General features: G+C 34.7%; 5 protein-coding genes across 11 annotated transcripts; 3 read left to right on the top strand and 2 right to left on the bottom strand.

Annotated features, from left to right (window-relative positions):
• The first annotated feature begins 1,366 nt into the window (after positions 1-1,366).
• On the top strand, positions 1,367-5,219 carry LOC111806930. Of its 4 annotated transcripts, XM_023692459.1 has the most exons (7): positions 1,367-1,691; positions 1,854-1,921; positions 2,570-2,678; positions 3,564-3,646; positions 3,785-3,943; positions 4,179-4,280; positions 4,726-5,219. In XM_023692459.1, exons 1-7 carry the CDS (start codon positions 1,619-1,621, stop codon positions 4,876-4,878), a joined length of 747 nt encoding a protein of 248 aa, XP_023548227.1. In that variant the 5' UTR covers positions 1,367-1,618; the 3' UTR covers positions 4,879-5,219. The 4 variants fall into 4 exon arrangements, with proteins under 4 accessions (XP_023548227.1, XP_023548231.1, XP_023548229.1 ...); XM_023692463.1 differs by lacking the exon at positions 4,179-4,280; XM_023692461.1 differs by lacking the exon at positions 1,367-1,691 and having other exon boundaries at positions 1,904-1,988.
• Positions 5,220-6,129: 910 nt separating this feature from the next.
• Positions 6,130-8,679, top strand: LOC111806929 (uncharacterized isomerase BH0283-like). Its single transcript, XM_023692458.1, has 6 exons — positions 6,130-6,281; positions 6,358-6,570; positions 7,384-7,701; positions 7,807-7,968; positions 8,200-8,283; positions 8,371-8,679. Exons 1-6 carry the CDS (start codon positions 6,252-6,254, stop codon positions 8,476-8,478), a joined length of 915 nt encoding a protein of 304 aa, XP_023548226.1. The 5' UTR covers positions 6,130-6,251; the 3' UTR covers positions 8,479-8,679.
• A 2,341-nt stretch (positions 8,680-11,020) lies between these two features.
• LOC111806928 (uncharacterized isomerase BH0283-like) lies at positions 11,021-12,706 on the top strand. Its single transcript, XM_023692457.1, has 6 exons — positions 11,021-11,121; positions 11,209-11,421; positions 11,504-11,821; positions 11,911-12,078; positions 12,347-12,430; positions 12,510-12,706. Exons 1-6 carry the CDS (start codon positions 11,089-11,091, stop codon positions 12,615-12,617), a joined length of 924 nt encoding a protein of 307 aa, XP_023548225.1. The 5' UTR covers positions 11,021-11,088; the 3' UTR covers positions 12,618-12,706.
• Positions 12,707-13,065: 359 nt separating this feature from the next.
• LOC111807344 (DNA repair helicase XPD) lies at positions 13,066-19,717 on the bottom strand. The gene is made up of 12 exons (XM_023693027.1): positions 19,020-19,717; positions 18,460-18,740; positions 18,208-18,290; positions 17,700-18,103; positions 16,792-16,985; positions 16,485-16,665; positions 16,257-16,381; positions 14,986-15,075; positions 14,653-14,731; positions 14,492-14,568; positions 13,896-14,004; positions 13,066-13,603 (listed from the first exon to the last, which is right to left on the bottom strand). The coding sequence occupies exons 1-12, from the start codon at positions 19,551-19,553 to the stop codon at positions 13,484-13,486; spliced, it is 2,277 nt and encodes a 758-aa protein (XP_023548795.1). The 5' UTR covers positions 19,554-19,717; the 3' UTR covers positions 13,066-13,483.
• Positions 19,718-20,593: 876 nt separating this feature from the next.
• LOC111807345 lies at positions 20,594-24,765 on the bottom strand. Of its 4 annotated transcripts, XM_023693029.1 has the most exons (8): positions 24,600-24,765; positions 23,035-23,092; positions 22,651-22,956; positions 22,532-22,583; positions 22,339-22,433; positions 21,691-21,821; positions 20,814-20,900; positions 20,594-20,729 (listed from the first exon to the last, which is right to left on the bottom strand). In XM_023693029.1, the coding sequence occupies exons 1-7, from the start codon at positions 24,734-24,736 to the stop codon at positions 20,843-20,845; spliced, it is 837 nt and encodes a 278-aa protein (XP_023548797.1). In that variant the 5' UTR covers positions 24,737-24,765; the 3' UTR covers positions 20,594-20,729; positions 20,814-20,842. The 4 variants fall into 4 exon arrangements, with proteins under 4 accessions (XP_023548797.1, XP_023548798.1, XP_023548796.1 ...); XM_023693030.1 differs by having other exon boundaries at positions 20,594-20,900; positions 22,532-22,580; XM_023693028.1 differs by having other exon boundaries at positions 20,594-20,900.
• Between the last annotated feature and the right edge of the window lie 667 nt (positions 24,766-25,432).

Here is a 25,432-nt window from a genome sequence, read left to right on the forward strand (position 1 = left end):
CCTGTCCTGCCCGATTGTCTATCTCGCTCTGTTTAATATAAATTAAAGACGATGTTGTACATTTTTTTTAATTGTTAAAGATTATATTGTAATATTAATTTTTTTTTATATAAAATTTTAATAAAAATTATATTAAAAATGAAAAGTATATGAATGAACTACGTCTGAATGATAGCGATCCTGAAAATATGATGACTAAGAAATACTTAAAATATTAAAAATTTCTGTTAGGTGCATATATTTTTTTTTTTTACTCGCTTAATCATAAAAACTTTATAATTTTAAATATTTAAAGGGAATAAGATATTTAAAAGTTTAAAAATAAAAAATAAATTAAATCATAAAACGGTTTGATTTGGTTCTCAATCATTTTAAAATAGGTGATTTTAATTATTAATTGCTAAAGCTTAATATTTTATATATACATATTAAAATATTATATGATATCTTTAAATCAAATCTCACTTATTTCAAATTCAAATGAAAAAAATATTATTTAAATTTTAGGAATAAAAAACATTGAATGGAATATTTGAGTTAATTAAAATATTGTTTATTTCTAGATTTGAATGACATTTTTCTTTTTAAAGATATGTTATATTATGTTTCATTTAAAAACATTTATATATATATATTATATTATATTATGGTGAGGAATTTGTTCGAGGTAAATAATGTCACGACTATATGTGAGTGGTGGTGATATGAGTGTTACCCATTAGGTCAGGTTAAGGGTCGAGAAAAAAGTATCACAATGAAACTAAGGAAGATGCACTGTTTAACGCACCAATAAGATCAGAAGCAAGGGTGGTAGCAATAGTGTTAATTACAAATTCCAACGGTGAAAAATAGACCATTTAACTATAGTCCCGAGAGTAGGGTTTGTATCGGGATTTTCGGTGAGCTCCATATGAGGTATGTGGCAGGTCGAAGGTAAAAAAAATTTGAGATTTATGGCCTTATTCTTCCAAGAACGGACTAAAAGGGCCCATAACCCAAATGAATCACTCCACAACACCTGTGTTGTGGCATAGATGAACATTGCAAATGACATGAACGAGTATGACGATTTGTGCAACTTCTCATAGATCGGATATTTGGGCATAGAGTTGGATTCGTGACGGTATGCACAAATGAGTAGGCAAGGGTAGAAGAGTCATCGGGCCTCGATAATTTTAGATCGATGTTGTCGAGAATGTTATGCTAATTTGGTATATTAAATCATGTCGTACCCGGTAAACATTCTTAAAATTTGTTGCACTTCGGGTCGGGTCGGGTCGGGTCACACATACCATTGTCGTCTGAAGGGTATTTTTGTCATTTCATGAATAGTCTCGGCGGCGGTGAGCGGCGGAGAAAGACGCTTTCTCAATCCCATTTGAAAGAGAATACTCTTCCGTATCGAATCCTTCTCTCGGTTGCTCTTGCAATTTCTAACGCTCTGTTCGTTCCTCCTTTTCGAAGCCTTGGATTCGATTTTGCGCTACTGTTCTGATCTCCCTCATCTTCACCTTTTGCCGATTCTCCCTTTCCGTCTCCGAACAAGATTTTCAATCCCATCCACGGAGCAGAAGCACGAGTAGAGCTTCGATCAGATTCTCTGTTTTCCACTCCAATCATGGCGACCACTGATGTTCTTAAACGACATGAGAATCGCTTTACATTTTCCTCTCTCAGTGATCCACTCAAAGGTACTTCTTCTCTTTTGTTAATCATATCTGCTTATTGATAAAGGATCCGGTATGTAGATTTAGTTATACCCGGAATGATTTTTCCTGTTTCAGTTATATGATTTTGACATGTTCTTTGGGATTTATATTTCTCTCAGTCGTCTTATTGAGTTAATTTCCCAGGTGATATGGATTCTCGGGATATGTCAATTGAGAAGAAGATAGAATTTCTGGAGAGCTTAACAGGGAAGGTGAGGGTGTTTGGAAGTGTTGCAAATGTTCTTCTTAGGCCATAATGATCTCCATCAGGACTGTTCTGTGAGCTGTTTACTTGTATTGATTATAGCTTTGTTAATGCGACATGATGCTTTTGCAATGTGCTTGGGATGAAATAGAAGTGCACTGCTTAATTGGGGATATTATGGATATCAATCTAAGTGTTTGTTTCCTTTTGTGTTGTATGCTAATGTGAATGGCTCCATTTTAAGGGAAAACTAGTAACCTCTCCTGGTCATTTTCTCAAGGGTCACCTTTTCAATTTTATTTGGAGTCGTCTTCGTGTGGCAAGGTTGTCAAGTAGTTGTTTTCTGTTCTCTAATTTGAAGTTGGAATTCCATCAAAACTATTCATCTCGACGCTTAAATGTGCTACCTAGTGATACCAGTGACAACTCTCTTATTATATGAGGTAAAAAAGTGCATATCGTTTGTATTATTTGCTGGTGTTCATATTGTTATCACCTCCCAACAACTTATTAAAATGCTCCTGTTTAAGAAAACTAGCTTTTCCCCCCAATGATAAATAAATACTGTAGTTTCCTATTTAATTTTTGCTAGTCTTTGTCCACGGCAACTCGCTTTTTCTGTTAACTTCTAACGTTTTTTCCTTACTCTTTTCAGGTTACTAATAGGAAGACTCGTAGATGGTTAAATGATCGTCTTTTGATGGAGCTTGTTCCTCGTTTGAATGCTGAAGAAATTAGAGGCTTGTTTGCTCCACCACCTTGGGGTGTGATACGTATAAAGACTTTGTTCTTTTCGTAACTATGCAAGCTGTGATTAGAGTTATTTCTGAATAATATAAATGCTAGATGTTTCAGAAGGTAGAGCCTTCTTTTGTTCATCACCTTGTGTTATGTTATGCTTTAGGATTTGAGGTAAGGCATCAAAGTAGCTGTTCTTTTGATATCCCCCTAGGGAATCTATACGAGAGAAGGCACGTGAGGAAAGAGAGTCGAGATTGATTTTGTAACTAGTTGGTTGGGGGGCTGAAGACTTAGGCGAGGAAGGCTTACTTAGTGAAAGGAGGGAGATGTAAGAGATACATTTTCTGGATGGTCTTTAATTTCGGCATCCTTGGGAGCGAGGGGAAGCTTTATAATTCTTCGCAACTCGTTAAGACAGGAGAATTCAAAAACCCCTCCTCTCTCGAAAGACCATCAGAACCTTTCTAACACCTTTTTTTTTAATAGGAATTAGAAAACATATCATTGATATGATGAAAGAAATGCATACAAAAAACAAAATCCTATAAAAAATAATTACAAGAGACAAAAGTTCCTACCGTACACGTATACTTTATGAACATTGAAGATATTATTATGCATATAGTGATCTAGACTATGATATATAAACCCTAAGAGTTCTCAGTAAACTTCCAATTGATCAGTTACTAAACTTAGCACCTGTTAGAAGTAGTAGCTATTTTGAATGGCTTAATAATGTAAGTGTTGCATTTGCCAAGTCATATCTAGTGGCTTTACTATTAATTCCTTGAGGGAAGGGCTATATCTTCTCATCTAGTCTATGCTAACTTTTATCGATCCCTTTACTCGAGCCTAGAAATTCCTCACCCTGGTGAAAGGATTCATCATGGTTTGAGGTTACTTTGCAGGTGACGATGTACGGCCCACAACATTCTCCATGACTAATGCAGGAGACTGGGACAAATTTAGGAGTATTGACATGGATAAAGAGGTCTTTGTACTTTTCACTTTAATGTTACCCTTTTGATTTTTGTGAACCTCAGTACAGCTGAATGTTTCGGAAATTAAAGAACGGTAAAGCAGATGCCTAATCTAAGAACATAATCCAATTATGTAAGTTTCTTGTTAGGCTAAGTTCATTGGAGTCTTGGAGAACTCATCCATTAAGAGAAAGGGTCATATTGATGCAGACAAAGTGGCTTTCTTGAATGCCTGGCGCAGAATTGAGTGTCAAACGAGAGAGGCACTTCGCCGTAGCTTTCTTCCAGAGCTTGTCGAAGCTTTTGAGGTATGTATGTGTAGAAAAAGTCATCAAGTTTTTTTTTTTTTTTTTTTTTTTTTTTTTTTTTNTTCCTGCATTTACTGGATGATTAATATGGTAGGTTAAGCTTTTTCTCCATCTTTAAAACATTGTTTTTACGTGATCGCGAATCTGAATGTTTGTTGAAGAGTGGCAACTAGCAAGGCATCAATCAAGTTAACTTATAATTTGGTAATAAGTTTCTTGCATTTTTGTTTTTCAGAATAGCATAAGATCATTCGTTTTGGACGGTAGTAAAGAAGATGTCCTAACGTTGCGGGTTCGAGACCCATTCCACAGATTATTGCTACATGGAGTTTGTGAGGTATTTCCTCCGGGTTTAAGTTTAAGGAAATAAGCATGCTCAACCATGAGATCCGAAATATACTTCATAGTTCATACAACCTGATTCACTGTAACTTATCCGAAAAAATAAAAGCCGTTGAAATTTACACAAACTGCTCTTATTTACATCTATACGTTAAAGGACATATTAATCTCAAAATTTTGATAGGTTGAAATACCATTTTAGTCTATGTACTTTGAGTTTCATTTCATTTTAGTCTCGTTACTTTCAAATATCTTAATTTAGGTCCTACTCCTAATAAATCTTAAAACTTGTCCCTATGTACTCTGAGACAACACTCTCGATTAAAAGAGGTAAGAGGTTTGAGTCTTCCCAGTCGTTGTACTATTTTGTACATTTAGTCTGAATAAGCTAAATATTTGGCTGAATCATTTTGACATCATGCAAATTGTTTTCTTGGTAGTTCTACAATTTGGACTCTGTGACAGTTCCCGAGTTGAAGAACGGCAGCTCTACGAAGATGACTCGGGTAACAAGGAAGAAGAAGGCCTTGGTCGAGATCCCAAATATTACTCTGACCCATTTTCTAAAAATGTCCAAAGAAGGAACATGGTAATTTCGATTCATTAGGTAAAGAAACTCGATAGCTATAAATTAATGCTCGTTACGATAATATCAAATGTATATTTAGAGTGTAGGTAGTGTAGAGTTGCTCAAATTCTGCTGCTGGACACTCATTCTTTTGGCACCAATTGTACCATTAGTATCATTTGAATAGATAAATGCCTTGTTTCTTATTCAAAAACTGCCTTCCTTCTCTTAGTTCGATCGGGTTCGACCAAGTATTATTAGGGCGTTGATCGATAAGTGTGGCTGAAATTGTGGGCAAATGATGAATTGTTCTTGTGATGAAAGATTGTGGATTGATCGAATTAATGTAGATGAGATGAATTTTTAATCATAAAGTTCTGCACAAAATTACATTTAGTACTCTTTTTGAACATGCTTTGCAAAAGCATGTGAATAAATTATACCAAAATATCTTTGAACGTTGGAATGAATCTCAATAATGTTCTTAAGCTTTGAATTTTTATGTATATTTTACTTCCAAACTTTGAAATGCTCAAAGAATATTCCTCCCATTTGAACTTTGTCCTAGTTTATTGAGTGGTACTCGTATGATCCGATGATCTAAACAATTTGGACTCTCTAACTCAAAACCGTATGGATTGAGTTGGATTAGATTTTTTTTGTTTTTTTTTTTAATTCCTGGACAACAGAGAAAATTAGTTTAGTTCATAGGCTCAACTTTGTGGTTAGGTCTGGACTATCTAACCCAAAACGGATGGTTTAAGTTGGGTTAGATTTTTTAGTACAACAAGAAAATTGGTTTAGTTCCTGGCTCGAACTTTGTGGTTGGGTTTAGACTATCTAATCTAGCCTCGGACTTTGTGGTTGGGTCTAGACTATCTAACCCAAAGTTGGGTTAGATTTCTTTTTTTTTTTTCTTTTTTGGAATTTTTGTACAACAGGAAAATTGGTTTAGTTCATAGGCTCGAACTTTGTGGTTGGGTCTTGGGTTAACTTAGCCGATCTATAAAATATGGTTCACAGTTCAATCGGATTAACTTTGTGGTTGGGTCTTGGTTTAACTTAGCCGATCTACAAAATATGGTTCACAGTTCAATCAGGTTTTGAGTTAACTTAGCCCATCTATAAAATATGGTTCAGGTTGAATCTCACTCTCTCCTATTCTTTAAATTATTATAAAAATTAAGAATATTTGATATTATAAAAAACGACCAAAATAAATAATTCAAATGAGAATTGACCAAAATAAAAAGTTGTGTGTGTTTTTTAAAATTTCGTAAGCAGTGACGGAATGGAGGAGGCGGCTCTCGACTTTCTTCCTCGTTCGTCTTCGCCCTCATTAACTCTTCTCTCTGCAACAATCACAGTTCTCACTCTTCTTCTCTCCCTTCCTCCACAATGCCGAAGAATCCTGTCAAGTACTTCGTGGTATTTCACCTTAACTATCTCTTTCTCTTATTCGGATTCTGATTCGGAACTGATTTTCGTTTTTGTAATCAAACAGGTCGATGCCTTCACTGACACTCCCTTCAAGGGAAATCCGGCGGCTGTTTGTCTATTAGAGGAAGAAAAAGATGATAAATGGCTGCAGGATTTGGCCGCTGAGTTCAATATCTCAGAGACGAGTTATTTGGTTCGCATAAACGAGGAAGAAGAAACCGATGGCTCGCTCAAGCCGCCCAAGTTTGGCCTCAGATGGTTCACTCCTGTTACTGAGGTTTTCCTTCTCCCCTTTCGTTTCAATGTCGACTGTTTTGAACAATTGCTCTGATTTTGTTTGATTGAAGTTATGAAACAAAAAATTACGTCTGCTGCTTTCGTTTTAGATGGAAATTGACCTTGGCGCTTCGAGTATTGTGAAATTTAGAGAAAAATACATCTAGAACTGAAAACTGATTTGAATTGCTATTTGTAGTCAGCAATCATATTTTTATTTTTTTACCAAGTAATTGCTTTCTGATGAAGATCATATCCAATTCAAAGGGATAAGAATGGGGGAAAATTGGCAGGTTCAATTATAAGTTTGATGAGGTTTGTGAATCTAATCCCTGTATTGTAGATTTTTTTAACATTTGAAGTTCCATTCATTTAGTCTTTATACTGTAGGAGGATTTTGATAGGCCCCTTGAACTTTTACTTTTATTTGATTGGTTCTCTGTCTGAATTTTGTCGTTCATGTGACCAATTGCTTATACCTATTAGATAACTGATGGAGTTAGAAATGGCCTAAACCCTTGTAAGTTCAGAAACTTTGTACCAAGATTAAATGAACATAACTCTTAAAGTTTATGATTAAATTTGTAATTTAACAAATCTAATATTCTTAAATTATTTCCTTATTGTATAATCTATCTCTCCTTTTGTTGAATTATACAAAAATTGATGGGATGCGGCCATTATCTTATCAAGTAGCATTAGTTTCTTTTTTATCACGCAGCAAATACTAATTGCTTTACTCTTTGTTTTGTTCATGAAGGTAATATTATTCTTTTGTTGCTGTAAATCTTGTTGATTAGACATCTTTTTCCAGGTTAACCTCTGTGGTCATGCAACATTGGCGGCTGCACACACACTCTTCTCAACTGGTTTAGTAAATTCAGACATTATTGAGTTTTCAACGCTTTCAGGAAAACTAACTGCTAAAAGGGTTCCGGAGGTCAAGCCAAATGGGGTTTCCAATGTCCATAACGGTGAAGCACACGAGAGTTACTTTATTGAATTGGATTTTCCAGCAATCTCGTCGATTGAAGTCGATTCTGCTGATGTTTCATCCGTCTCCAAAGCATTGAATGTTGCTTCTATGATTGACATAAGGATGACTGTCTCAAAGAATTTGGATAATATCTTGGTAAGCCCTTCAATTGGTTTGATTTTCGATTGTCCTTGATTTTCTGCTATCAACTCTATTTAACTTGAACCGTTTAACTTAATGCAATATTGCAATATTTTGCAGGTTGTTCTTCCTTCAGAAAAAGAAGTAATAGATTTTGAACCTAACTTTGATGAGATACGAAAGTGTCCAGGAACTGGGGTAATCATAACTGGAGCACCCCTTGGTGATTCAAAGTTTGATTTTTATAGCCGATTCTTCTGCCCCAAATATGGGATCAACGAGGTATTAAATCTTCAATCTTCCCTGATGTTATAATGGTTTGAGTGTAGAAATTGTGAAGGAAATACATGACATTAGCTTATGCTAATCCTCTCTTATTATGCGCAAAATTGAAGTCTTGGAATCTGAAATGCAAATAATGACGTTTTCCAAGTTGTTTGGCGGCTTAGAAGTGGGTTGGATTACGAAACTCTTTATAGATTACGTCTTATTATGCCTGTGTTGCATGTTCAGGACCCTGTATGTGGTAGTGCACATTGTTCCTTGGCAGTCTATTGGGCCAAAAAGTTGGGAAAATCTGATTTTGTGGCTTATATGGTACTCTCTCTCTCTTTCTCTGTCCTCTCTCTCTCTCTAGCCAGTTCAGTTCAGTTAAATTTTCTGTTGTTCTTTGTTTATGGGTAGGCATCACCTAGAAGTGGAATATTGAATATCCATCTAGACGAGCAGAAAAAGAGAGTTCTGTTGCGAGGGAAAGCTATTACAACCATGGAAGGTGTTGTTTTAGTTTGAAGCTTTGGTGTTAGATGTCACGGTCATGCTCGTCCAAGGCGTGTGTTGCCCATTACAAGCCCAACTCTTTATGTCTTTTCATATTGTAGTGTTTTACTTTTGTATTTCTAGGAAGTATGACTTTTCAGAAATATCATGTCTAGGCTTGTTAGACCTGAAATGTCCCAGAATGTTATATATTGTGAGCCGTTGTTATTTCTCTCTTGCTTGCTTATATAACGTCTCTTTCAAAAATCTCTCTTTTTAAAATCTCTCTCTGCTATCATTTTCTCAAACCTTCTCTTAAAACCGAGGCTAGAGGCTCGAGCATACGTCGCTTGGCCGTAGGCGATGCAAGAACGAATTGGCTTAACTCACTTGTCGTTGGAAAGTGAGTGTCGCACAATCGCAAGTCCGTTGTCATTAAAAGTACTGTTATATCTTTCCTTTCTAAGAACTTTACGTAAGAACTCTCCTTTTTCTTTTGAAATAAGACAATATGCTTTATCTCAGCTGATGCATAAATTACAGGAAGAAAACTGACTGACTTCGATATTATTCCTTGGTATTTTCTGCTAGCATTATCATTGGTACTCGAAGTCCTTGCTTTTATTAGATAAACATGTGTTAATATACAGATCTCATTGTTAGGGTCGAAAAAGCTTTTATTAGATAAACATGTGTTAATATACAGATCTCATTGTTAGGGTCGAAAAATCAGATCTCATTGTTAGAGATAAACATGTGTTAATATACAGATCTCATTGTTAGGGTCGAAAAATCAGATCTCATTGTTAGGGTCAAAAAATGTGATCAAATAAAGAATTCTCATGTCGTAAAGAAAGTGCATGATACACATTTGGTTCTACCCAAAGATGAGATATATACACTAATTGTTTTAAAATTTAATGTAGGTACAATAATTATATTTTTTTTTCTTTTATATTTAATATATTTAATATATGAAATATTAATTTTAACATTTCTATTATATTTTTTTATTTTATATTTTATATTAATTTGAATAATTTAATTTTTTTAGACTCAATTCAATTATTAAATAATTAATCCAACTCAATTTAACCATAAATTTTTTGAGTTGGGTTAAGTTATTAGTTTATACAAATTTTTGTTTTTAATAAAAGTAAAATATTAGTTTCAAAACATCTAATTATTTGTTTTAAAAATTTTAATTAAAATTTACAGCTGAGTTTGAATATACATTTTGAAAAATTAGGTTATAAAATAAATAGTGAAAAATTATTATAGTGATTAGAGAATATTAAAAAAAAAAATTATGAAATTGAATAAATATATATATATATAGCCCTATCGTAATAAAAAATTTATCACTTAAAATTAACATAAAATCCAAATGACTCCGTTCAACCTAATTTTATTTTAGAGTAACTCGAACCAACTTAACTTATAAAAATTTTCATTTATTTAAACCTAATCCAATAGAATTAGAATTGGATTTCGGATCATTATTTTTTTAAGCCCCTAATTATATATATATATATATATNTAGTTTTAAAATATTTATTTTGGTATCCGTCCATTTTTTATTATTCTAGTCCATATACTTTTCTGAAGGTTATTTTAGTCTAGTTAATTTAAAAAAAGTTACCATTATATTGTATTAATCAAATTTGAACATATATTTTATTTGCAATATAATAAAAACTTTTTAATATGAATTTAGTGAATAAAATGTTATTTTAATATTCGAGTGAAAAAAATGAAAATGAAAGAAAGCCGTAACTTTTAAAAGTGAAAGAACAAAAAGATATGCTTCATAAATTATAAGGATTTAAACGAATCAAAGAATAAGGACCAAAATATATATTACACGTTTTTTAGAGGTGGTGTGAAAAAATATATATATTATATTTTACACAAAAATGTTTGAAATAAAGAGAAAACTTGTAGAATATCATGTAAAATGGCATATTATAGGTTGTGAAAATGCCTTTTTTTTTTTTTAATTAAATATAAAATTAATAAAAATAACATTTTAAACTTTTTAAAAAATACTCTTAAAACTTTAAATAAACGTTGAAAAATATTATAACAATTTGTTTTAGATAAAAAAAAAAAACTAAAAAATAACTTAATAATGACCATTTCGTTATTCTGCAAAAATAAATTTCTTTTTTGATCCATGTACTTTTAAATTTTGATTTTTACAATTTTAAAATATTTATTTTTGTTTTTTCATTTTAGTCTATATATTTTCATAATATCTAATTTTCTTTTTAAATGACCATCGAGTTTATTTATCAAATTTGGATATAAATTTTATATCCAATAGAAACTTTTTTATATAAATTTATGCGTTTTGAATAGAAATTTCATCCTAAGATTCGAGTGGAAAAGAATGAAAAGGATGGGACGATGGCACCACGAGAACAAATGCTTCAAAAAAATAAAAAGATTATGTTTATATATTAATAGTAAGAATATTATTATTTTTTTATTTTAAATTTAAAAAAATTGTTATTATTAATATTTTCTTGGGTGAGATTAAATGGATATTTGTATTCAAGAAATAATAATTTATGTTCTCGATAAATAGAGGAAGTGAGGAGATAAAATATAAGAAGAACAACATCTCTCTCGTCCTCAACCATGGCTGCTAAACAAGCAATCAAATATTTTGTGGTATTTTACCTTAACAGTCTCTTTCTCTCTTTTCTCTCTAAGTAGATTTTGAATAAGAACTGATTTTTTAGCTTTGTAATTAAATAGGTTGATGCGTTCACTGATTCCCCTTTTAAGGGAAATCCAGCGGCTGTTTGTATATTAGAGGAGGAAAAAGAAGATGAATGGATGCAAGCTTTGGCTACTGAGTTTAATATCTCAATAACGTGTTATTTGATTCGCATAAACGAGAAAGAACAAACCAATGATTCGCTCAAGCCCTCCAAGTTTAGCCTCAGATGGTTCTCTCCGGTCGCTGAGGTTTTCCTTTTCCCCCCTTTCGTTTCACTATCAACTATTTTGAACGTAATGCTCTGAGTACTGATTACACAAGTTTTTTCAGATTGAGATGTGTGGTCATGCAACACTAGCGGCAGCACACGCACTCTTCTCATATGGTTTAGTAAATTCAGACACTATCGAGTTTTCAACGCTTTCAGGAAATCTAACCACTAAAAGGATTCCAGAGGTCAAACCACTTCGAGTTCCAGACGTTCATAACAGTGAAGCACAAGAAAATTACCTTATTGAATTCGAATTTCCAACTATTCCGTTGATTGAAGTCGATTCTGCTGATGCTTCTATAATCTCCAAAGCATTGAATGTTGATTCTATGATCGACATAAAGATAGTTGTCTCAAAGAATTTTGATAATTTCTTGGTAAAGCGCTTCATATTGCTCGTCCCTATCTCGATATCTACTTCATAATACAACAAGAACAATCACTACTTATACAACATATTTTGCAGGTTGTTCTTCCTTCAGCAAAAGACGTAATAGATTTTGAACCAAATTTTGATGAGATAAAGAAGTGTCCCGGAAGTGGGATAATCATAACTGGAGCACCCTCTCCCTCGGCTGAGTCAAAATTTGATTTTTATACACGTATGTTCTGCCCAAAATCTGGAATCAACGAGGTATTAACTCTTCAAATTCTTGTGTCTGTCGAGGATTGTTGGGAGGGAGTCCCACGTTGACTAACTTAGGAAATGATCATGGGTTTATAAGTAAGGAATACATCTCCATTGGTATGAAGCTTTTTGAGGAAGCCCAAAAGCAAAGCTACGAGAGCTTATGCTCAAAATAGACAATATCATACCATTGTGGAGGGTCGGGATTCCTAACAATACCTCAAGACACCTCAAAAGCTACCACGTTCTTATATACCGTGTGTTGCATGTCCAGGAAGCTGTATGTGGTAGGGCTCATTGTGCTTTGGCAGTCTATTGGGCAAAAAAGTTGGGAAAGTCTGATTTTGTGGCTTATATGGTACTCTCTCTCTCTTTCCTCTCTCTTCTCTCTCTAGCTAGTTCTGTTAACTTTTCTTTTGTTCTTTCTTTTTGGTTAGGCATCACCTAGAAGTGGAATACTGAACGTCCATCTAGACGAGCAGAAAGAGAACGTTGTGTTGCAAGGGAAAGCTATTACTATCACGGAAGGCGTTGTTTTAGTTTAAAACTTAGGTGTTAGGCACCATTGTTCTATCTGTTCTTTCTATGAAGAACGTTAAACTCTAAATAAATATTCTCTTGCACCATTCTACTCTTTCTAGCCTTCGAATATGGGTGCTTTAAAAACTATTTAACTTATTCAAAGTTAAATGGATATCTCTACCTGCAACATAGTTCATGAATGATAGAACCTATATGAAAAATGAATTTAATTGAACTAAATAGAATGCAACGAACCAAACCGAACCTAATTTTATGAGTTAGTTTAGATTGGATTCACAGCTTAGCAAAAGTTAGTTTGAGTTCTAAAAATTTACGACCCAAACGATTAGAATGGGTTCAAAATATCAGAGCGAAGAACTCTTACTTGTAACTTCATTCCATCGATTCCCGAACTAGAAACTCTACTGCTCCGACCTGCTTTATTAGTTAAAAGTAGCACAGGCATCAAAATGTTAATAACAGGAACAAGCCCAGCCAAACAGCTAAAGTTAGTATTAGGAAACTAAAGCAACCATAATCTTGAAAGATAAACAGAGATGTTAACCAAAAAATAGAATGAGTAACGCTGCAAGTTAAAAGAGAACAAGAGATCGTTTCTATATATATACTACTATAAGTTACTTGATCAAAATTTCTTCTGGAGTTCTTCATTCAGAAAGGTTATCAGCCCTTGTCAATTCCATAACCAGGCATCATTCAAATTTGAGTTCTTTCCTTGTCGGCAGAATCCCGGAAGGGAATTTCTTTTCCAAACTATCGAACCAAATTGTCGGGCCGATGAATCAGACGAACTTGGTAAGTAGGATTCAAGATGAATGTAAAACAGCACTCTGAACTAAGAAAGAGTCCATTTGCAGTGTTAAGATTACTAATATAACATCTCATTCATGTTGGCTTCAGACATCTTTTCTAAGTCTTCTTGGGACAACAAGGTCTTTCTACCACTGCTCCCCGCCTTATCATAGGGTTGTGCCATCTTCCTAAGGAACTGCACCCACAGATTTTGTTTCGATTCGATTATTTTTTCGGTAACGTAGAAACTGAAAATGCTCAGACATTCTTAATCATTTGGAAGCTAAGATCTTATAGAAGATGCATTTAAGATAATTAACCCAAACTTTGCTTCCAACTGCGAACTCAAAATGCCAAAAATTTGGCAACTTCAAATTATTCAGCATCCTTAGAACACAAATGAATTGATTTGAATGCCAAACATTTGTAGATGTGTATGATAAAAAATTTGTCAATATCTAGGACAAGGACGGTAACGAATTACGAACCTCCCGTGCTATGTGCAGTGCCATGTCTGTGCTCAAATTCAAATGTGCATCACGTAAATGTGACAATATCCATCCAGGCAATTTAGAGCGCTTGTCATGACGGCTATACCTGCACAAAGGTAAAAAAAAGGATAAAATCTTGCAAAGACCAAAAAAAAATCACAGTTTCAAGACATTCTTTTTCAATATATTTTGTACTAATAAATTGCAAATATCATGGTATTTTTTAAACACGTTCCAAATCCACGTGGTTTACAATTATCTTAAAAATCGATGATTGTTTCTTCAGCATTCTGTATGATTATTTTATTTATAAATCATCATTATAGATAGCTTTATTTTTTCATGTACCAACCTCATTCGTATGATATCCTAATATTGCACTTTAACTCACGTGGTTTACAACTTGGAAAGTTGAAAAGGTGCTGTACAGTTGAATTAGTATGAACAAACTCATACATCTAATTAAGATCCATGCGAACAATGAATCAGTAACTTGTGATTTGTGAACTCTTGGAGTAATAACTGAAAATATGTTCGGTAAACGAGGAATTACTTGAAACTACGTAGCTATATCAATGAAGTAAAAATCAAACCTTTTATCAGCAAATATCATCATCCCGTAGTCAGCCTTCGACCGGATAACTCGACCAACACATTGTGCAGCTTGTCTCTGCTCAAATTGTCAGAACCAATTATTTCCACCATACACCAAAAAGAGCTTCAACGGATAGTTAGAAGAGTAAGTTTCCCATACCAAAGCATCAAAAGTTAAAAAATCCCCTTCCTTGATTTGAAATGTCTCGCGTAAATACTCCAGCCGAGCAAGCAAAATTCTGAAAACAAAATCATTATATACAACAGTAAAAAACAACCAAGTCTAACACAAAAAGGACCACACCATTATGGACAGCCTACGCACCCAAAAAGAAAGGAATACACTCAATTTTCAATTAAAAAAATTTCATCTGTTCTTGTGAGGATAAAAAACCCCATGGTTTTGATTTAGAAACAGAAAAATGCTTTACATTGATTAATCATATTTTTGCCCCACAAGCTTCTCATTAGAAAGTCACAAGATGAAACTCACTTGCTTAATGTGTACTGGAAAGGAACACCAAACATTATCACCAATCGTCCATAATGTCGATCAAAATCTATACCTTCGGCAACCTTCCCCCTGCATAAACATAGATCAATTCCAAATTACATTTGATCCCTCCTCGTAATCTCCATCTCTATGAAGTTATTTAAAAGCTTTTTTCCCGAAGGAATACAATAATTTTAGAGATGGTATGAAATCAACAAAAGGAGAGGATAGTCTCCCAAGCAAGAAAGATTACAAACAATTATTCCATTTGGTACAAAGATCACATAAACCATAGATATCAAGTGGAAAAGAAATTTGCACGAAGAAAGGCCAACAAAAATTACATCAAATATCTATGGTTTTTTTTTTTTTTATACCATTGAAGAATCTATTGTTTTATTTTATATTAACCAAAACTCGAAAAAAAAAAAATATATCTAACAATTGTAGCCGGAACATCTTCATTTCTTTTTGAAACGGTGTCCAAGCAAAATGCTATCAAAAAGTTATATTGACAATGAAGAAAATAAATCATCATTGTCTACACAGAGCCTCTATTTAGCTATCTCTTCTCGATTCCCTTTCTTCTCCCAGCTTATGAAATATTATGAAATGTTTTGTAGAGGGCTCAAAGATTTGTTTTTTAGAGGAATGTGGGGGTGGGGGTTCTCCCCTCTGTGCTTTGTTTCCACGTCTATACCACCTTTCAGATATGAAGTAACATTTGGTGACTTCTCCTGTCTTCCTCAAATTCCTCCTTTTCACTTTCCTTAGGCTTTTGTCATCCTCTTTTCGATAGAGAGAGAACAAAAGCAATGGCCTTTTTTTCTATCCTTTGTGACCTATATGTGTGCGTTTGGGGAAGGACTTTAGAGTTTGGACTCCTAATCATTTTGGGGACTTCTTATGCCATTTGTTCTTTAACACTTTATGCAACTCCTCTCCCTCATATTGCCTTGGCTTTCTCCTCTCTTTGGAAGATTAAAATCCGCAAGGTCAAATTCACTACATATCAGGTTTTACATAGGAAAGTCAATACCTTCGACCGAACTCCCTTCAAGGGCTTTCCCTCAAGGTTTTAAAACACGTCTACTAGGGAGAGGTTTCCAAACCTTTATAAGAAATGCTTCGTTCCCCTATCCAACCGACGTGGGATCTCACCATTATACTTGTACGAAAGGGATAAGACAACCCCTTTTGAACCACACTATTCTGGTGACTAAAAAACAAAAGGAAAAAATAGGGGGAGCATTGACAGAGGAATAGGATACCTGGCTACGGAAAAAAATACAGCACCTCTCCCACAATCACAAGCCTTGCGGTAATTGTCAAGAGCCAGGGTAGTCTCCACCACATCTTGGGTCTCAATGAACACAAGTTTATGCTGCATTATTTCCTGAGGAAATGAGTTCAACCGTTTAGTTACGATCAGGGTGGATCATGTTAAGACTAATTCCCACTAAAAAGCTGTTACCAAGCCAAACATGAGTAATCGTCACCTTTAGTATGCCAGTTTCATTCCAACTATTTACAATCCCATCCATATATGAGTAACTGACGAAGAAACATACTATCCCATCAGGAACTGCTGAAACCATCTCGAGCAAGAGCCTACCGTAATTCCTTACCACACCAAGATCGCTTCTCATATCAAATTTAGTACTTACTGGAAGCTGGTCACTATAGCAACAAAACAAACTATGTTCAGTATAGAAGATCCTACGTTTTACTAAAAAAGAATAATAATTAAACTTTAATAATAATATATAGAACAAATGGGTAATGTATTTCAACAGAACCACACACCTGCCACGAGTGAGAACCATTGGGCATATGCAGTCTCTGGTCAGGGACATTGTAAAACTTCTGCTAACAACAGGATTAAAATTGAGCAAACGAGGGTAGAGATCAATTGGGCTCAGAGTACCAGATGTAATCACAACTGATTGAAATCGTTCAAACACAGGCTTAATAGCAAGTGAGGCATCATGACAGCTAAGCTGAGGAGAAAATAAGGAATATTTAATAAATAATTTAGTTTAAACAATGGACATAATTACTGAAAAAAAACTATAAAGTTCAATTTTAGATTTCATTCAATGGCAACATGCACGAGCTAGGGGCTATGCAACTAGAGAACAAAGATAGATGCTTACTTCTTTAGGATTTCTTTTTACTTTTTTTCTTTATTTTGGATAGGAAACAATTTCATTGATTAAATAGAAGGTGCAAAAGGAGAGCTCATCCTTGGAGATTACAAAAAAACTTCTCCAACTGGATAAAAGTGGAAGAAAAAAAAAAGGAGAAGACTCGAGCAATTCCCCCGAGGATCGTTCCTTGTTTTGAAAGATTCTATGATTTTCTTTTCCCACTCTTTTTTTCTTTTTTATTAGTACTTCTTCTGGAAAGTCTCGATATTGAAATCGGAGAAGAAGAGAGAGCATCCAGCCCAGAGAAAAAGAGTTGCAAAAGTTGTGTGTATTCTCCTAATATACGAAGCATCCGCACTTTAAGATCAGAACCGTATTTAGAGACAAAAAACATGTACCAATCTGTGAAGGGTCCAACTTAAACACCTCTCCACCATCAAGGGATCATCTAAACTTAAGATCAAAACTTTTAGCATCCAAATTCCATAATACAAAAGGTATTCAAGAAGTACACACACACACACACACAAATATATATGAGAATTAAGGCAGATATAAACTAACCTGCAGTACAGGGTCAGGAATATGCGGCATTCTCTCATCAACAGGCTCAATTATAATTGAGAAACCTCGTGCATATGTCCCAACGAGTGTTGCAAAGTCACATATGGTCTGTACGTGCAAAAACTCATCAGTGTCGGTAATTTCAAGTGTCAGCATGAGGGAGTAGAGACGATCATAACAAAACTTCAGGGTTTTTTGGTCAATTCCAGCCTGAGAACCAATAGAGCTAACAAAAGTTACAAGCCCTTCCTTCTCAACATTTTCAGTGTCCAAACGTCCTTCAAGATACTGAACCAATCTCCGCAACACATGTATAAAGTGTTCAGCTCGCCGTATATTTCCTGGCACAGCCTCCTTCAAAATATCATCTGGAAGAGCAGGGTTAGAGAGCCACGTATCCGAAACTGCATGACAAAATTAAAGAAAATTAGGATATTATCCCAGGAAACGATCATCCAAAAAAAAATCATGAAATCTTGTTACACAAATGCAATAATGTAAAACATACTAGGTAGGTTTCCTCTTTGTGCCAAACCATCTACCAGCCTGTTATATTCCGCACGCAGTCTACCTGCATCAGTTTCCTTAAACCTTCCTACCATATCAAGGAAAATACTGATTAAATTTCAATTCAAAAGTAACAGAAACACCTAAACACCCAGACATTAATTTCTCGATAAGAACACTAAAAACAAATGAACCATGGCCTTTCTAGATATGGCATGAGATTAAGAGAAAGCAACTTAGCATCTGATTATACCTCTCAATCTCCTGACGCATCTTATTGAGATTTCTTCTGGCACCTTCAATAGTCTGCCTCCTCACACTAACACTAAGCGCTTCGATACACACGTTATCGATATTGTGCGCCTCATCGAACACTACAACAGATTCTCGCTGCATTTCCTTGGATATAATGCTAGCTACTTTGGGATCAAGCAAGTATTGATAACTATATACTACCACATTTGCAAACTGTACCATATGCCGTGCCAAGAAGTAAGGACACCAACCCTTCTTTGTCCCAAAAGCTCTCAGATCCTATTAATTCAGTGAGGAAATTGCATGAATTAACTACTCAAGGCATAAATGATTTCCATCTATAGAAATGAATATTAGAGGAATTTTGGCAATATAAACTAGTATATATAAATGATTTAAGAAACAATTCGTATTTACACTATAAAAGTAAAAGACTGCATAAGTGTTTTAATTACTTAGTATCTGCTACACAATTTAGGCCACCGTTGGTGATTAGGGAAAGAAAAAGATAGGGAATTCTAAATTTCGTGCAAGTCATAATATCAATTCAACCAGTACCTGCAACGTATAAACCCCCGGCGGCAACACCGCACTGGAACCCGCCTTTTCATACTGCTCAAAGAATTCACAAGTGGGCACATTGGGATTCTCGGCCGCCATGGCCCTAACCCAACTCGCCGTCAGCTTGCGGCAACCAGCATCGACAGAATCCCGATTCTCTGAAGCCAAAACACTCGGATTGACACACAGATTCTTCCTGGAAGAAAGCCCCACAGCCAAGATCTGAGCGCGAGGGCCAACCTGCTGAACCTGATAATCATGGAGCAATCTGAGCTCGGCGAGGGTCTTCTCCATTTCGTGGACAGTGCGAGTGCAGTAGATGAGCTTGACGGGGTTTTGGGGCTTGGAGAGGACGTAGCTAGTGATAAGGGAAAGGAGGGCAATGGTTTTTCCAGTGCCTGTGGGCATTTCGAGAAGACAATGGCCCTTGGCGTCGAGAGCTCGCTTCAGCTCGAGCATGTAAGCGTACTGCTCGGGGTAAATGTGATCGTAAGGGAAGTAGACTGTGACATCCTCTAATTGAAACTTCATGATGCTTGCTCCGCCAGTGACGAGATTACGACAGAGAACCAGAGCCGCAGCGACGGCGACGGCGGCGGCAGAGAGATTTCAGAGGTCTGGCCGAGGGTGACTCGTTTTTACGCGAACAGAGGCTTTAGCCCGCACTCCTCAAAGGCTCCGTCTCTTTCCCCCGATTTTCCCTTTTTTTTTTTTTTTTTTTTTCCGTATTAATGCAAATAAGATTTAACCTATTTCTTTTAACTGAAAATAAAATCCAAATTATTTACCTTTAAGTTTAAAGGAATAAAAAATCAAATTAATTCGGGAATTTTAATTTCAATTTACGAATAAATTTTACTTTCTACTCTCTAAATAGACTTTCTTGTGATTTAATAAAAATAAAAAAATAAAAAAACTGTATAACATATAAATATATTATAAAATATATTTCTAATATAAATTTAACCATTTAAGAAAAAAATATTAATGTTAGAGTTTAATTTTTGTTAAAATTTGAGTTGGGACTGATTTACTTTAAGGCTAATTTTGTGTGTAACTGAATTTGATTTTGTTCTTTAGTTTTGACATTTTTAGTGCATTTTGAGAAATTTGTAGATGAAGCAGGTAAATTATTTTACCTCATTTTCTCCCTTCAAATGTCTTATGTCTTTTGTTAAGTCACATAATATAATTCAACGGACTAAAAATATACTAGTTGAACTAGAGATGTCCATTTAAACTAAACTAGAGATGTCCATTTAAAGTGTAGGACGAGACCCACAAGAAATAGGGGAGAGAGTAAAGAAAGATTCCTCCCATCCACATAGGGGAAGGAGTAAAGAAAGATTCCTCCCATTAGCTAAATGGAGTCGGGTACAAGGATTATATGCCTCGCCTCATCGCCTCATCTTCATCCCAGCTCTCGTCCAAATCCGAAAGAAAAACATAGGACAATTTTTTTGGTAGAATAAATTGGAGGTGATTAAACTTTCAAAGTTACGTTGTAACCAATGAACTATGACCAAGTTAGAGAAAGCACGATTTGAGATTACAAAGCTTGGCATATTTGGTAGTAAGAAGACTTAACTAAGACTCACCATTTTAATAGCTGAAGGACAACATAGAAGTTTACTTAAATCGCCACCAATGAAATTATAGCTAAAAGGATGTAAATCCTAGTCCAGATCACCTGCTGCATATCGAAAGCTAAAATCTCGAAGGTCAAGGATTTTTGGCCTACAAAATACAATTAGAAGCAATTCATTAGCAAGTTTACAGGTTAGTGTTTACTTGTATTGTAACTTTGCCAGTCGGCACTTTCAATCTTCATCAGGTCTGTTGAATGCTATCCCCTTGATTGCATGTCGACATTGAAACCTGGAATGATGAATGAAGTATTGATATTGTTGCATAAAAGGATCAAAGCTCTTAATTTGGCACATACTTTCACCAAACCATTTTTTTTTTTTTTTTTAATTTTTAGTTTAATGATCTCTAATGCCTTCTAAAGAAAAATATTAGTAAATGAGCATGGTTCTTAAAACTAAAAATGTCATCCAATGACTTGATATGAGTCTATGAGATTATATTGTTCTTAAACTAACTTTATTTCTTAACAATAGCACCCTCCTTCTATTGATGTCTGCAAAGCTAATCACTCACAGACAACGCACCAGACAACGCACCATTTTAAGACCTAACCCGACGTATTAAATGTCAATACTAATATATACTTAATCAATCATTTTTCTTGAACAATGAATGGAAATTTATTATAGACAACAAACTCTTTTTTCATTTATCTCCGCATTAATGTGATATTGTCTACTTTATGTGATATTGTCTACTTTGAGCATAAACTCTCATATTTTTGCTTTTGATTTCACTCAAGAGACTTTATATCAATAGAGAGTATATAACAGCTCAAGCCCACCGCTAGCAGATATTGTCCTCTTTGGGATTTCCCTTTCGGGCTTTGCCTCAAGGTTTTTAAAACACGTCTGCTAGGGAGAGGTTTCCACACCCTTATAAAGAATGTTTCGTTCTCTTCACCAACCGATGTGGGATCTCATAGAGGATGTTATTTACTTATATATCCTATATCTATCCTATATCTAGTCAAGGTTCACAATTCCATAATAATAACTCAATATTAAACATTCCATACCAGATTGAATCTTCTACCGAAGAGTTGGCCAAGTCATCAGAGTTTCCAACTTGAAATTCACGATCAAGACCAGGATCATTCATCTGGTGGATTTGGGCTTTGCATTTAAATCGTAGTTTGAAAGGCTTTATCTGCATCAAAGATCTTTGTTTTATACGATAACAAATTGATTAACAGATTCCAATGCACCAAGAAAGATGCACGCAATGGTGCTTCATAGTCTGGACAATCAAGATGATCAACATCCTCTTATAACCGCAGATTATGCATTTGGATCAAACCGAAAGATCTAATACCAAATGATATTGATAAATGAAAAGTGATGTAGTATATTATACTAAAACAGTCAAATTCTCATGGAACTAGATAATCTAATATGATTGGGAGATTCAGGATACTGTAGGCAGTTGGAAAATAACTGTTTTTTGTCATAAATGGACATACTATATTCTTTTGTTAGAAAACTGGTTGGCATTCCAGTCCCTCAGCTAACTGACATTAAGAAGATTCTCTTTACCATTAATAATTGATTTAACCGGAAACAAGATAAAGCACTCTTCAATAAAAGAGAGATAGATCACAGAACCTCCAAGATGATCTCATTAATATCCTCATATGAAAATAAAAGCAAAAACGTCCAACGGTTACCTTTTTGCTATACCGGAATTCACGTTTTGGAATGAAGTGCAAGGGCAGATTGATAGAGGAAGGGGCCTTCACCAATAGAAACAACTTAGTAGGGCCTAGAAGAATATGTTATCATTTCTTAATGAGAAAATTTCAAGGATGAGAATTCTTCTCCCAACTTGATCAATTTGCTTTAATGTGCACAACTGTGTACCTGGATATGAGGCAGACCCAGCATCCTTTGAGATTAATGTTCGAATAGCCTGCTATTAACAACAAAACTTGAATCAAATACTGAAAAAATTTAGGAAAAGTACTACAATTCACACGCACCTTTCTTGAAAGAACTTCTGCTGCTTTGTGCTTGACGAAGTAATCTGCACCTCTTACCACAACATTTTTATGTGAAAAGCACAGTTCATAAACATATTGCGGCCGCAGTGGGGTTGCTCCAAGAATTAATAGTACTTCCTGGACGTTAGGAGTCTCACTAATCAACGTTTTGATGGCAGCTTGAAACCCAGAGACTGAATTCATTAACTTCTCCATTCTCTTAATTCCCTGTCTGACCTCCCTCATTCTGCCAGTATGCTTTCTTCGTGACGATGCTTTTAGTTCATTCTGTGCCAATTCACTTCCCTAAAAATAACCGTTCTTATGATCCTCAGATTGATGCAAAAAAGTGTAAAGGAAACTACCCTTTCTCAGCTAACATACCAGCTCTTTGTATTCTTCATGCAAGGTGTCAAATTCAATGCTCATGTCCTGTAGGATTCTGCACATAAGCCACCAGACATCAGTGCTTATGGTACAAGCATACCAAATAGATATCTCATACAATGTTGAATCCTTGTAAATCGTATAATTCTAGTTTATAGCAAAATGGAGGAGGATCCAGAGTAGGGGATGTATAAAATTTATGAACTTTTGGCTTCCTAGATATAAGTGATCTACTGAAGATTGAACCAGAAAACCAATGTCTAATGAAACTGAAAAGAGAAGTTTTTAACTCTGTGTACATGTACATTTAAAATGTAGATTACATTTTATTTCAAAGACTAAAAGGTGTTCTCGCATACTGATTTTCAGTCTCAAAATAACAAAAGCTACGTGTCTAACACGACTCTCCACAATGGTATGATATCGTCCAGTTAAGCATAAGCTCTCATGGCTTTGCTTTGGGCTTCCCCAAAAGGCCTCAGCCAAATAGAGAGAGTATTCTTTGATTATAAACCCATGATCATTCCCTAAATTAGCCGATGTGGGACTTTCATCATCCAACACTACGTATGTTCGTTTCTTTAATGGGTGATCCTTTTCTCCACTGTTAAGGAGAATCATTAGTAGCGATTATTTTCTGCTCCGTTGGTCTGTTTCTGTTTAGTTAATTAGCTTCTGTTCATCTGGTTTGTTCTTGTAATTAACAGTTGGCCTCTACATAAAGTCACTGACACAGTATTTTCAATACAAAAGAAAATATTTTAATTCTTTTAAAGCTTTCTCCTAGAGTTCTTTCTCAAGAACATATCATCCACAATATTTACTTTATAAAGGTGTTCTTGCAAGGGCTTTTTGTAATACTAGGAAAGAAACAATCAAAAAACATTGCATTACAGGCCATACGACACATGCAAAAATCATAGAAGAGACACAAAACAGATAAAAAGAACAAATTAAGCAATGTTAGGCAAAATAAATGTTCTGTTAGCCGACAACATTCATTCTTCTATTCATCGTTTTTTGGGCACCGAGATTTGAACCTCGACCTGAAGGACACGTTAGCATTTTTCTATTCACGATTCCATCCGGAACACATTTTTAAACGATCATCTCAGCAATTTACAAATCCTAAAACGAATCACTAATATTATATGACATTTAGAATAGATACAGGTTGAAAATTTCAACATACCAAAAATGAGTATTTAAATTTCCCAAATCTTACAGAGCGAAAGCCTCAGTAAATTTCGAATCGAACAAATCTCATTGCTCCTAGAATCCTTAATTTTCCTCCCCCAAACTCACAAGGCACAATTTCAAACAGAGTGACTGAGGTAATCAAGTCCAACCACGTGCATAAATCAGGCAGCAACTACAATCGACTCAAAACTTAACAAACTAAAAGTGTCGATCATAGTCATAATCGCCAAGGTTGAACCAAACGTAACATCGATCACACATTATCCATCGGGAATCGAACCTGAATGGATTTTGCCCCCGTTTTCCAGCAGTTTCGAAGTTAACAAACGGAAAATACGTTGGAATTGGAAGGAGTAACTTACGAAGGGACTTGTTGGTGCATATACAAGACGAAGGCGGAGACATCGTTGATGATATTAAACAGTATGGAGCTGTCGAAGTAATCGGCGGAGGATTCGATCTCCGTATACTCCATCTCTGAGGTACCTTCTCCCTCCATTCCGGCGAGAGAGAGAGAGAGAGAGAGGGAAAAGCTGTTTTGCGAGGGATGTGTTTGTATATTTGAATTGAAAAATGGGACGGGAAAAAGGGAGTAGAGGGAGGGAACACGATACGACACCGTTTTATACGTATATGTTTCTTAAAATAAAAATTATAAAAACAATATTCTTTTTCTTTTTTCATCTAGAATTTCTTTCATTTAATATTGTGAAATCGAACTACACTAAAAATAATTAAAATATATATTTAGTGCGTAATTAAAGTTTTTTTTTATCAGTTATTAAAAGAAATTACATTTCGAGATATTTTAATTAATAATAATTATTCTATGTAGGTTGAAGTATATGTTTGTACTAGATAGAAACAATATAATATAACAATAATGTCGAGTTATATTTCCTTAAATTATAATATATATTGATATCATAAATAAAATTATTAATCAATTAATTCATAATAAAATTAGTTAACTCATTCAATTAAATAATTTAATAAAATGGTAAAATGTTTAGTTTTTTTTTGTCATTAACACCCATTTTCAATTCGTTTCTCTCCCGAGATTGTTATACCACTAGTAGACATGTCGACCAATTTTTTTAAATTTAAAACCAGTTTGTTTCTATTTCTAGATAATTCTAATTATCTTCGACTTGAATTATCTTGAGTATGAATATTCATCGTCTCTAGTATTCAT

Source organism: Cucurbita pepo, chromosome LG12 (genome assembly GCF_002806865.2).
Source record: "Cucurbita pepo subsp. pepo cultivar mu-cu-16 chromosome LG12, ASM280686v2, whole genome shotgun sequence".
Classification (NCBI taxonomy): domain Eukaryota; kingdom Viridiplantae; phylum Streptophyta; class Magnoliopsida; order Cucurbitales; family Cucurbitaceae; genus Cucurbita; species Cucurbita pepo.

Excerpts from the sequence above, each read along its gene's own strand:
- LOC111806929 (XM_023692458.1), top strand. The coding sequence starts at position 6,252 with ATGCCGAAGAATCCTGTCAAGTACTTCGTG. Across the intron at positions 6,571-7,383 it reads GGTTCACTCCTGTTACTGAG|GTTAACCTCTGTGGTCATGC; the intron begins GTTTTCCTTCTC and ends ATCTTTTTCCAG. Across the intron at positions 7,969-8,199 it reads CCAAATATGGGATCAACGAG|GACCCTGTATGTGGTAGTGC; the intron begins GTATTAAATCTT and ends TTGCATGTTCAG.
- LOC111807344 (XM_023693027.1), bottom strand. The coding sequence starts at position 19,553 with ATGAAGTTTCAATTAGAGGATGTCACAGTCTACTTCCCTTACGATCAC. Across the intron at positions 16,382-16,484 it reads ATGAAACTGGCATACTAAAG|GAAATAATGCAGCATAAACT; the intron begins GTGACGATTACT and ends TCATTTCCTCAG. Across the intron at positions 14,569-14,652 it reads TTTTAACTTTTGATGCTTTG|AGACAAGCTGCACAATGTGT; the intron begins GTATGGGAAACT and ends CAATTTGAGCAG.
- LOC111807345 (XM_023693029.1), bottom strand. The coding sequence starts at position 24,736 with ATGGAGGGAGAAGGTACCTCAGAGATGGAGTATACGGAGATCGAATCC. Across the intron at positions 23,093-24,599 it reads ATGCACCAACAAGTCCCTTC|AATCCTACAGGACATGAGCA; the intron begins GTAAGTTACTCC and ends GCTTATGTGCAG. Across the intron at positions 22,584-22,650 it reads CAGAAGTTCTTTCAAGAAAG|CAGGCTATTCGAACATTAAT; the intron begins GTGCGTGTGAAT and ends TGTTGTTAATAG.
- LOC111806930 (XM_023692459.1), top strand. The coding sequence starts at position 1,619 with ATGGCGACCACTGATGTTCTTAAACGACATGAGAATCGCTTTACATTT. Across the intron at positions 1,692-1,853 it reads TCTCAGTGATCCACTCAAAG|GTGATATGGATTCTCGGGAT; the intron begins GTACTTCTTCTC and ends TTAATTTCCCAG. Across the intron at positions 3,647-3,784 it reads GTATTGACATGGATAAAGAG|GCTAAGTTCATTGGAGTCTT; the intron begins GTCTTTGTACTT and ends GTTTCTTGTTAG.
- LOC111806928 (XM_023692457.1), top strand. The coding sequence starts at position 11,089 with ATGGCTGCTAAACAAGCAATCAAATATTTTGTG. Across the intron at positions 11,422-11,503 it reads GGTTCTCTCCGGTCGCTGAG|ATTGAGATGTGTGGTCATGC; the intron begins GTTTTCCTTTTC and ends AAGTTTTTTCAG. Across the intron at positions 11,822-11,910 it reads AGAATTTTGATAATTTCTTG|GTTGTTCTTCCTTCAGCAAA; the intron begins GTAAAGCGCTTC and ends CATATTTTGCAG.